Below are 12,424 nucleotides of genomic sequence, written 5' to 3' on the forward strand. Positions count from 1 at the left end.
AATACATTATATGTATTTAAAAAAAAAAAAAAAAAAAACACATGGCTCAAAGACACAGGGACAGTTTCCTTTCAACCATAGTACAGTTATCTAACTGATTTGATTCAGTGAGGCCAACGTGCCATTATTCATCTTTACGGGGTCCTCTAATGTCATTGTGACTTACAGACTTTGCACCCCTGTATTTCAACTTCAATGATTTTTTCTTCTTCACTGAGTTATTCGCTGTCTTTTTTCTTGTGCTCTGTGAATCTATATTCAGCCAGCTTCTTAGGTACAAATATTAGCTCTCCACCTTATACGTGATGCTTATCCCATAAACAGTAAGCCTTCTGACCAGTTTTATATGAGCCCTTATCCAGGAACACGTAACAACTGTTTCACACCCTGTAAAAAACTAAGAACCATGCCTGACGCATGATTTGTGCTCAATAAATATTAGATATTGTTAGTAATAAGAATAGCAGAAGCAGCAGGATTATTGCTGATGTGAGCCTGGAGCTGGTCCTTAAGCAGTGTGTGTTCTCGGGGAGCTAAAGGAGCAGACGGGAGATAGTAGAGGACAGGAGTACATGCACAGACTTGAGCCACTGAGAAGCTGTTCCTTAGCCCAAGACCTTGAGATACCAGGCTTGGAAAAGCCCTCACAAAGGGTGGCTAATATGTTATCCTTCCTGTCTCCAGATTTCAGCCTAGGGGCAGGGAAAAAGGCATTTGGGGATGGTGAGCTATTCCAGTGTTTAGTTTTGTTTTAAAGTAAAGGTCCTCAGCATTGGCTGCACATTGGAATGACAGGGGAGCTTTCAAAAATCCCAACACCCAGGTCCTGGCCCAGAGATTCCCACATAATTGGTCTGGGGCGGGGTTTGGGATTTTGGAACACTCCCCAGTGGTTCCAGTGGGCCGCGGCAATAGAATGCCACTGTTCGAGCAGCCCCATTCCTGCTGTTTCCCAGGCTGGCTGCTTTTCCAGCCGTCCTCAGATTTCACACTGGGGAAAAAAACAAGAATGTGTTTGTGTGAGTTACCTATTTTGGGCGGACAGTCCACATTGGCGGACAGATCACATTGACCTCTTAGAAACAGGAATTAGGAACCCCGAGGTCTTCTTGGGTGGAGACTACTCCCAACCATGTTAAAGGGCTGCTTCCTGCATACGCGCCCACCCCCCTCCCCGCAGCAGCATCCTTCCACCGCCGCTGACTCAGGGAACAAAAGAGCAAGATGCCGAGGGCTTTCAGCCGTGGTCCCTGCCGCAGCTGCACACTGGCCGACAGGCCTCAGGGTGAAGTGTCTGTCTCAGCTTACTTTCAGCCGCACTCCTGGGTTCCAGGACCGAAGGATAAAATGCTAATGAAACCTCAGCCACGCATCTATTTGTTCTCCACGGCTGCTAATTTTCTCGTGCTGTACATCACAGAGAAGAGAAAGATCAACAGGCAGTAATATCATCCCTTCAGCAACACACAGGGTTTGGAGGGTGTGAAGTGAATAACCAGAGCCTTTGTATGAAGCCGTCATTATTTCCCGCGCCGGTCAGCCAGTCGGGCTTTGTGTTTGCTTTGCTGCCTGTGAACGTCTCTGGGCGTAGCGGCCACAGTTGGTCTCCTCACCATCTCTGACTTGTGTGGCCCCGGGCCAGGGAAGGGAACTGAAGTTTATCTGGGGCCCTCTCGGTGACCTGGGCATGGTGGGTGCTCTCACATGCCCTCTCTTTTGGTTCTCCTGACGGATGTGCTCCCTGTTAGGACTCTGGGTCACTTGAGCCTATGTGTTGGGAGATGGACGTCTAGAATTCTCTTCCTTCTGCACTTAAGTGAGACCTGCTCTTTCCCACAGAGGGATTGTGGGGATAAATTTCCCAGATTCCCTCTAGGTTGTCCAAACATAAGCCTGCTCATGCTTAATTTGACTCAAGAATTTATCTTTTTCTGTAGCCGCATTAGAAGGATGGCTGCAGCATTATATGAAGAAATAGACCAAGAATCTTGAACTGGAAGTCTTGGATTCAAGTCCCTGTTCAGCCACTTCCTAGGCATGTGTGTTTGGAAAAGTTTTGAATCTTTCTGCCTCTGTATCATGACTGAATTTGGCTAACCCTAGTGGCTGCCTTCAAGGGTACTAGGCAGCTCAAATGAAGTATCATTATATGACTGTGTTTTGTAAAACCTTAGTGTGATTTACAGCGTTAGCTGCTTTTTCTATATTTCCCTGTGTTTTTTTCTCCACATGCATATGGTCACTGGTGCTTGCTGCTACGGATTGTTTTCTCCACACTTTCCCTCCTGTTAGAATGCTGTCACTCTGCTCTCTGCCATATATTCAACTCATTCATTGTAGGACGTTGATGTGTGTCCCCCAAAAGATATGTCCAAGCCCTACCCCCTGGTACCTAGGAATGCGACCTTCTTTGGAAAGTGAGTCTCTGTAGATGTTATTAAGTTAGGGCTTGGAGAAGAGATCATCCTAGATTAACCAAGTGGGACTTAAAAATCCAATGATGAGTAGTCTTCTTCCTAACAAAAGGAGACACAGCAGAAGCAGTGGACATGCAGAAGGAGGCCACATGAAGACAGAGGCAGAGACTTGAGTTAGGCTGACAAGCCAAGGAATACGAGGAGCTCCCATAAACTGGAAGAAGCAAGGGAACGTCTTTTCCTACAGGAGGGAGTCTAGATCTGCTGACACATTGATTTCATGCTTCAGGCCTCTCGAACCGCAAGGGAATACATTTCTGTTGTTTTAAGCGACCAGATTTGTGGTAACTTGTTACAGCAGCCACAGAAAATGAATGTACTCATCTTCTAAGGCTTGGCAAGGTTTTCGCTGCTCTTGGAAGTCTTTGCCACCTTCCCAAGGCTAGAGGAGGTGCCCCTCCTCTGTCTGGCCGTGATCTTCCTGGTGCTGTCACTTGCACCTGCTTGAGTAGTTGGCCATTTGTGTGTCCATCTTCTCCGTGATGCCGAGGGTTCTGGGATAGGGGGGTTGTGTTTTAGTCATGTTTCTCTCCTGGCATACAGCAGGCAGCTCAGTTTGTTGTATGCAAAATGAAGTTTGCTTTCCAACTCTCCTCTGTGTTAAATCCCTCCCAGCACACTGGCCTAGGCTCTTCATGCTGGTTGCGGGAACCAGTGTGTCTGGCTTTTCCTCTCTAAGGCCCCTGTCCTCTTTCTGCACAGGCTGCCAGGTTAATACTATTTCTAAAATACTGTACTCAGACACTTAGCTACCCAGAGGCTCTCAGGAATTCCCCACCTCTTGCCTTCATGTCCCCCCACCATCTGGCCCTAGGGTACATTTCCAACTTTATCGGCCAGTCCCCTCCTCCATGCAACTTGTGCTCTAGGAAACCTTTGCAGGAGCTATGGATGACAGGGAAGCCCCTCTCTCCATTGCTGTTGCAGAGCCCCAGACCCTTCCCCCTCTTCTTTGGGGACCTCTTGGTCACTGGGGCAGGAAGGCCGTGCTCCTTCTCAGAACTGCAGTTGCATCGGCCATCCGTGGTTCCTTGGACCTCTTTAGCATCTCTGCCATCCATGCAGTTCAACTCTTGTCCATCTTTGCACCTCCTGCAAGACCTGAGGGCCTGCAGTGAAGTGAGGTGCCTTGTTCATTGGATATACCGAAGACATTCGTGCATGTGATTTTAATACTGGGAAAGTCAGCAACATATTCCTGATGTAGTCTTATTTCCCCCAAATTTCCCTTATGTCATTTATATGGCTTTTCCTTTATCAGATTCTGTGAAAATAGAAGGCATTACCAGGAAACTGTCTGGTTCTACAGGGTTTAAATATAATGACCTCTTTGGGAGAAGTGGGGTGGGGTTATGGACATTGGGGAGGGTATGTGCTATGGTGAGTGCTGTGAAGTGTGTAAACCTGGCGATTCACAGACCTGTACCCCTGGGGATAAAAATATATTATATGTTTATAAAAAATAAAAATAAATAAATCTAAAAAATATAATCACCTCTTAGTAACGAATGTATTAGTGGGAAACAGGCCTTAAAATTTTGGTGAGGAATATAGGAGGAGGTCCTCATGGAGGAGGACTGGTTTCATACCCTGTGGCTGGGCTGGCCTCCAGCAGGTGGCTGAAGAACTAAGGATGAGTGCTGGATCTAGAGAGACATGAAAGAAGCTGAGGAGCCCGGGGACACTGGGGTCGGGCAGAGCAGGGTGGCCGAAAAGCCATGCTAAGAAAGACGTCAAGGAAATCCCTGTCTCTGGATCACCTAAAAATTGCCTAAGTTGTCATTTGGACACGAGCATAACATTTGAAATTATTTGTGATCTTAAAGTCATTTTAATGAAGAATCAGGGCACAGGTCAGTCATGAGTTCCCTTTAATTATACATTGGGATCAGAGGTAGGAAAGAACTTTTATCTCAGAATAATCCTCAATTCCAGAGATTTCCATCGCATTCTTTTCCCCTCAGTAAAGGAGGTGATTTTTTTAATAGCATTTTTTTTCTCAAATTTACCTGTGCAGATACAGAAAACTTAGTTTTTAAGACTGTCCTTCACTTTCCCTCTATTAAAAGTGCAATGTAGCATGATGGGAAGGATTGGATTCTGCCTCAGCTTCTTACTAGCTTTGTAACCTTGAGCAACTTAATTTCTCTGAGCATCAGTTTCCACGTCTCTGAAATGAAAATGATAAGACCTTGTAAGGTTCTCAAGGGTTGAATATAATCATAGTAATCAGTATTTGGGGGGATCAGTGTGTATGGGGTGGGGACCAAAATGGCATATTGTGCTTAACTTCTTACAGGTAATTGAAAGCTAATCAAATTCTAAGAAGCAATGTTGGCTTGAATGAGGGCTGTGTTCTCATTCTGTGTTTCTTAAGGGAAATAATTTTCATTGCTTAATTCTTTGCAGAATAATGGGACCACTGAGCATCAGGTGGAATCTTTCATAAGGAAAAAACTGGAGTCATTGTTAAAAGAATCTCAAATTCGAGACAAAGAAGATCCGGATAGTTTCACAGTGAGGGCTCTACTAAAGGCCACACATGAAGGCTTAAATGCACACCTGAAACAGGTACCCAGTTCCTTCTTGTACTTGTCCTTCGATAGGAAAAAGGAAAGGACCTCATGCTCTATTTCTGATCATTTGTCGTTGATGAAATTCTCTAGTTTCTTCCATTTCCCTCCTCCTATTGCTCAAGAAATGGAAATCTCCCATGGCAAAATGATGTGAGAAATTGTTAAAAGTAGATGGACAGAGGCAGAAGTCCCTCAAATACTGCTTCACTGGGACCTTCAGGACAGTGGTCCCAGGCTCACCTGTCCTGTGCCTACTCAGCTGAGGGAAAAGGCTCGAGTCCACCACGTGCTGCACCCCCCTTCCCTCCCCAGCCCGTCATCCTCCGTGCTGCTCTGACTGGACCTCCTGAGCGTGTTTTCCATCCATCCACTTCTCCTGGCCGTGGCTGGGTCCTCATCCAGGCCAACACCAACTGTCACCTGGACCTTTCTTGCCCTCCTTCAATCTGATCTCCACTCTGAAATTAGCATGATGTTTTCAAAATGTAAATCTGATCATGTCACTCTACTGCTGAAAATTGTCCAGTAGCTTCGTGTTATGAATGGGATAAATTATAAACTCTTTAACCAGGCTTTCAAGGACCTACAATTGCATTCTTTTCTACCTCTCAGATCTTCTCCTTTTCCCTGTCACACTGCTTCCCACAGTTGTCCCACCAACCACAGCTGTCTGTACGTCATGGTCTTCCTCATGTTCTTTTCCCTCTGCCCAGAACACTCCATTCCTACCTCTGCTCTTGCTAATGCCTAATTAGTCTTAAATTCCAGCCTCAGTGTGATGCCCCAGATGAGTCCTGCCTTGACCTGGGATTAGATTAGTTATCCCTTTATATTGTCCATGGTAGCCTGTGACAGCTTCTCTTTTCTGAAGGTTTTTTTTTTCTTTTTAACACATATGCAATAATTTGCTAAATATCTGTCTTCTCAACTTGATTATAGATTCCTTGAAGACAAGAACCGTGCCAGTCTTAATAACGTCATTTTTCTGACTTGTTATAGTGCCTGGGCCTTAGTACAACTTTCATAAGAGGTTGCTGAATGAACGAATGATTTGGGCTCTAGCTGAGATTTTAACTCTGCTTTCTAATAGAGGTATCAGAAGTGGGCAAGGACAAAGGAGGGTGGGTTTATTGATGTTATCACTGCAGGGCATCAAGGGCATTTATTCTGGCCTAGAGGAGATCCAGGCAGTCGCTAGCTCTAATAACTGACTTCCCCGGTACTGCCGCCTCTCCTCTGGGACTCAGGGATCCTCAGGCAGAAGGGGGACCACATGGGGTGACCACACTTGAATCGAAGTGACAACTGAGCATTGGTGGTTACTCTCTAGAGTTTGTGCTGAGCTCTGGTTGGTCAGCTTAGCTCATACACCCACCCCTAACCTAATCACTGTGGCCCTGAGTACATGTCCTGCTGGAATGATAACTTGCCAAGGGTATAGGATAATATTGGCTTGTTAATCCCAGAGAATTTACCACTGGAAGTGGTGCCAAGGTCAGCCACTCTGATGCTGCACGTTAGGCAGAATGGAATATTGGGGATGCAACTGAAATGTAGATTACAGTAGTACCGCCCTTACCATTGATCATACAATTGTGAATTTTCTTAAAGATTTCTATAAATAGAAACTGCTTCCTCTTCACTCTCCCCTTCCAGCCACTTAGTTTTAACCACACGAATGTCTGTAAAATTGGTTAGCTCACTCGGTTAGCTCACCTTGATTTCTGCTTCTTATTCTTCATGAACTCTCATTGGCTAACCTGGGCCAGTCACTTCCCCTCATGCTTCTGGAGAAGTCTCTGCTGCATCCTAGATCATTCCAATTGGACAGGCCATGGCAGGTCTTGCAGATTTGGGAGAAACAAATTAAACCTATCCTTCTTTTGCTATTCATGGAAGAAATCCCAGTGCCAATTACCTTCTCAGGTAAGATGGTAAGGGATTTCAAATTTCCAACGTGTGCTGGAACAAAACTCATTCCCCTTTTTCTTATTTTTTACTTTCCATTCAATCTGGGTGACTATGAGAATGCATTAGACTCCTAATGTGGAGACTGTGACTTTAATAAACTGGGCTGTAAAGCGTTGGGTTTTTTTTTAATTAATTATTTTTATTAACATATAATGTATTATTTACCCCAGGGGTACAGGTCTGTGATTCATCGGTCTTACATACATCACAGCAGTCACCACAGCACATACCCTCCCCAGTGTCCATCACCCAGCCACCCTAGCCCTACCTCCCCACTGCCAAGCAACCCTCAGTTTGTGAGTCTCTTATGGTTTGTCTCCCTCCTGATCCCATCTTATTTCATTTTTTCCTTCCTTACCCCCCACAACCCCCCCACCTGCCTCTCAAATTCCTTATATCAGTGAGATCATATGATAATTGTCTTTCTCTGATTGACTTATATCGCTTAGCATAATACCCTCTAGTTCCACCCACATTGTTGCAAATGGCAAGATTTCATTTCTTTGATGGCGGCGTAGTATTCCATTGTATGAGCGTTGAGGTTTTTAACACTGCTGTTAGCTTTTAAAATGTGGTTTTGGGCTCAGTGGGCAAGGATGAGTTACTGTTGAGATGAGTCCATCTGTGTTGGATACACATGTGTATTGAGAGCCAAGCCTGAGGCTGGGCCGTGTGGTTCAGGGCAGTGCATCACCCCAGCTTCCTTCTTGCTGGATTGTCATCTAGCCATGCAACTCTGCATTCTCCTTGTGCTCTTTTTCCCCTGGAAGGGATTGGAGTAAAAGAAAAATGAAGTGCTCATCCTTCAGGCTCAAAGAACATAGTAGACACAAGAAAGATGCCTGTCCTTTGGAGTTCTTAAATCCCCTTCTTTTTTTTTTTTTTTTTTTTTTTAAACATAGCAGTGGCAACTGTCTGGATGGCCATAATTATTCCCTAAGGGGACTTTTCCTGCTCCTGTGCTCTCCCACCCACTCCAATTTCTCATTTATCTCACGACCGTAGTCATATTTCAGAAACAGGCCTCTGATAATGCCATTTTCTTGTTTTTTAAACCGTTCAGAGTCTCCTCAGAGTATGGAGGATAATGTCCACCTTCCAGGATATAGCCCATAGGACCCTTTCCCCAGGCCCTGGCCCCGGCGCGGACTTGTCCACCCATGTGCATGCGTACAAGTCCACACCCACCCTACTTCCTTTGTCTCCTGGCAGGTACCATATTCTTAGCACTTGACTTTTGTGTTTGCTCCTCCCTTGGCCACCATGCACTTCCTCCTTCTCATCTCACTTAGAAAAGGTCTACCCATCTTCTGGCTTCAGCTTTTGCTTGTCTCCGTGGAAGTCCTCCTTGATCCTCAGGTCTGGTAGGTGGCCTTCCCATGCCATCCTGCCATGCCCTGCACTTTCTCCATCAGAATCTCATTACAGTGTGTTACATTTGTGTCCACCCTTAGGTTACAAGCCCAGGGAGGACAGAGTCTGCATCTCTTTTGCTTACTGTTTCCTTGTATACATGCCAAGTTCCTAGCACAGGGTCCGATCTGTGGACTTAATAAAAAATGTGGTACTGATGCTCAGGGAGAGGTCACCTTGGAGATAGGTATTTATGGGGATTACCCTTCTACATAAAGGGGTCATGTGAGATGGGAGAAGTTGGGGGAGAGCAAGCCAGAGAGACGATGATTTAGAGCTACACACAACCCCCGTTTTATCACCAACTAGCTTTGTGACTTTGAGCATATTATCTAACTTCACTGTACTTCAATTTTTCTTATTTGTAAAATGGGATTTTAACCCTACTTCTCGTTGAGGGTGCTTATATACTAAATGAGAATATATGTAATGCACTTAACATAATCCTTGGGGTGTAGAAGGTGCCTACAAAATAGCATGACCATACACTTCACCTTGCACAGGACAGCCCTACTTCATACGTATTGTCCCAGTGTAATTGTTAAAAGTGCCTATTTCACTCTTAAAAGAGTTCATTTTGGACAATAAATGACATGGTCCCCTTACTGGTAGGAGGGCTATTCGAAATAGAAAGGAACTCAAGAGGTTAAGTGATCCATTCCTCTCCCATTTCACAGGTAAGAAAACGGGTCAAGAGAAGGCAACTGATGGACAAAGGACATTTAGCTATTTGGCCTCAGAACTGGGTCTTCTAACTTAGAAAGCAATGTTACTTCTATGACCATATCTGGCTATCTTCTTAGCTCCGGGGTTTTTGAACAGTTAACATTCAGCTTCAGTAGATCTTCCAAGGCGGTCAATAGACATTAACCAGTCAAATGAAATTACCTTGTAAACCCCCTCCTACCTCCTGCAGCATTTTCTGAACTGTCTCTTTCCCCAGTCAGTTCTTAATCTTATCTTCTTCCCACCCCCAATTACATCTTTGATTAGTCTCTATGGATAGACATCAGTGCCTCCCTGGCATTTTGATTTTAAGTAGTTTTACTCACCCACATTTATTCCATTTATGTGCTTATCTCTGCTTCTTCTCTGTTTAGCCAGAAGGCCCAGGAGGATGGGGCATGCTGATCTCTCCTCATACCATGTCCTTAGCTCTGAACCAGCTAATACATATTTTTAGGGATGACCATTGAAGAGGAGTCCAAACCCCTTTGGTGGTGTGGGCTTTCTTTCCCCTAATGAGAGATGGGCTTGAGTGAGGAGATCTCTAGCCTGGTAAACTAACCCACATGAGGAAAATTTCAGAGGCTGCAATGCCTCTTCCAGATGCTCACCATGCAAGGAATTAATTTCAACAAACAGATAAGCTCTGCTGTGGTTTACTTAAACAAACAAAAACAGTCTTATTACCTAATAGATGTATTTGGGTTTTATTTTCTTAGTCAACAGAATTGGCTCTTAAAGACTTTGAGCCATTTTTCAAAATCAAAATCTATTTTAATGAAAGGTGATTATCCCCACTCAGCACATTCAGAAGAATACCTCTTGTGCTGTAGAGAGTCTTGTGACCAGGCACTGGAGGGACCTGTACAGCTGGACATTCCTAAGAGGCCCTTGACACCAGTTTGGGAAGTGGTTGGTGGTTACTGTCTCCTGGTTGGTGCCCACACTTCTCCAGTCCAATGTCTTCCTCTCTTGAGATAGACTCCACAACTTTTGGGGTAGTGAAGGTATGGGACAGGAGGAAATGAATGGGACCTGCTTGTTCTACCTAAGGCAAGGAGGGTTCCCCTGCCATTCCACCAGAACTAAAGCAAAAACAAAAGTGAGAAAGAGAAATAGTCATATTATGTTTTATTTACTCAGCATCCAGATGTGAAGGAAAATGGAAAGAAATCACATGGACGATCCCTCATGACCAACTTTGGAAAACATAAGGTATGAATTAAGAGTGACAAAGGTGCATAGTCCAATGAATTTAAAAAGACTGGAAAGTATCAGGACAATATCATCATAACCTTGGAATAACAGAAGACTTCTTAAATAGGACTTCAGAAAAGAGAAAGATTGATAAGCTACTTTAAAATTGAAGAACTTCTTAAGAAATTCTTCTTATTATTACTTGATAAGTAGGCTGCATACTTGAAAAGAGTATTTTCGATACCCATATCCCACAAAGGACTTATATCCTGAATATATGAAGACTTCTTATAATCAATACAAAAATACCATAATTTAAAAAAAATTATTAATTTTAGAGAGAGAGAGAGCATGCATAAGTGGCACGAGGGGTGGAGGGAGAGAATCTTGAAACAGACACCCAGTCCCACGACCCATGAGATCATGACCCAAGCCAAAACCAAGAGTCAGATGCTTACCTGACTGAGCCACCGAGGAGCCCCCATAGTCTTTTTCAAATGGGCAAAAGACTTAAGTAGCCTCTCACAAAACAAGATTTCCAAATGGCTAGTGTGGAAAAGATACTGAGCCTTATCAATCCCCCGGAAAATGCAAATTAAATGATGATGAGATTTCACATATACCCATATATATACCTGTCACAAGAGCAGACATAAAACGATTGACAGCACCAAGGGTTAGTGAGGATGCTGAGTAACTTGAACTTTATTCACTTCTAATGGAAGTATGCATTTGTGCAATTATTTCACAGTATCTATTAAAGCTGTATTATGCACCATGTCTTATCAGTTCTATTGTTGTGTTTCAGCCTCATGACGTACACCTAATATTTACAGTGGCATTAGTTGTAATAGTACAAATAGGAAACTGTTCAAACATCTGTCAACAATAGAACAAATGAAAATTGTGGTGTATTCACATAAGAGAATATTTTTCAGCAAGGAAAATGACAAAACAACAACTGCATACAGTAATATCTTTATAAACATGACATTGAGCAAAAGAAGCTAGACCCAAGATAGTACATACAGTTTGGTACGATTTAGATGAAGTTTAAAGATAGGCAAAAAAGATCTAAGAGGTGTAAGTCAGGATAGTAGTTACCTTTGGAGAGGAGCTAAGGAAGCTTTCTGAATGGAAGATCAGAAAGCTTTTGGGCGCCTAATACTTCATTTCCTCGTTTGGGTGGTATTATTTTGTGACTTTGGAAATCATTGTGCTTAAGATTGTTGTATTTTTCTAAATGTATGCTATGCTTAAATAAAAAGGTAAAATTATGTTATACCTTTTCAATAAAAAGGTATAACATAATATATAAGAAATCAATTATTGGGTGGTAAACTTTATGCATGAAGCTTCTGTAAGGCCATTTCTTGTACTTTAAGGAATGTTGTAGCTGGGAGTTTCCTGCTCCATCAATAGGATAATTTATTAAAAGGTTGGGCAAAGTAGTCATTATACTAAAAAACTGAAAACAACCAAAATGTTCACCCATAAAGACTTCTTCAGTCCACAATTCATTCGCATAATGTACAATTAGGCAGCCATTGAAAGATGAAGAAATACTTTAGCTACAATAGAATTAAAATTTATTAGAACTCAAGTCATAAGAATGAATGTCCACAAGACTGTTGGTGGGTTATTTTAATAAATATGAAGAGTATTTATTTTGAAAGTCAATATTCTGTAGCTTACAGAATGACTTTACAACCATCATCTCATTTAATCATCACAACAATAATCCTTTATAAAATAGTTGTCATTGTCCTTTCCTTTTAAAAAACACAATAGGAAGCTAGAGAGGTTGGCCAACTTGCCCACTTGGTGGGAGGCCAGGCTGGAACATGAGATCATCAGATGCTAGTGTTTGCACACCATGCACTCTGAGGTTCTCAAAACATCAGTAACACCAGAGAAGGTTCTAGATTTTATTGGCACCTTACTGTCAGTGCAGCAGACTTGAGTGTGTTTATGCCAGCAGTTTGGTTTGGTGTTTTACTTGTTAAAGAGAAAATCTGGAGGGTGATGTGGTCCCATGGTTAACACGAGGGTGGTCTCCCTTTT

At 43.2% G+C, this 12,424-nt stretch overlaps 1 protein-coding gene across 2 annotated transcripts in view; it reads left to right on the top strand.

Annotated features, from left to right (window-relative positions):
* LOC111149968 (phospholipase C eta 1) overlaps positions 1-12,424 on the top strand; it is a 183,021-nt gene that overhangs the window by 150,264 nt on the left and 20,333 nt on the right. For both annotated transcript variants that reach the window (XM_022507247.1, XM_022507256.1), the window contains exons 11-12: positions 4,887-5,048; positions 10,307-10,378. In XM_022507247.1, the coding sequence (XP_022362955.1) occupies positions 4,887-5,048; positions 10,307-10,378 (234 nt within the window). The remainder of the gene's footprint in view (positions 1-4,886; positions 5,049-10,306; positions 10,379-12,424) is intronic.

This window comes from Enhydra lutris, unplaced genomic scaffold (genome assembly GCF_002288905.1).
Source record: "Enhydra lutris kenyoni isolate GAN:26980312 unplaced genomic scaffold, ASM228890v2 scaffoldscaffold2, whole genome shotgun sequence".
Taxonomy (NCBI): domain Eukaryota; kingdom Metazoa; phylum Chordata; class Mammalia; order Carnivora; family Mustelidae; genus Enhydra; species Enhydra lutris.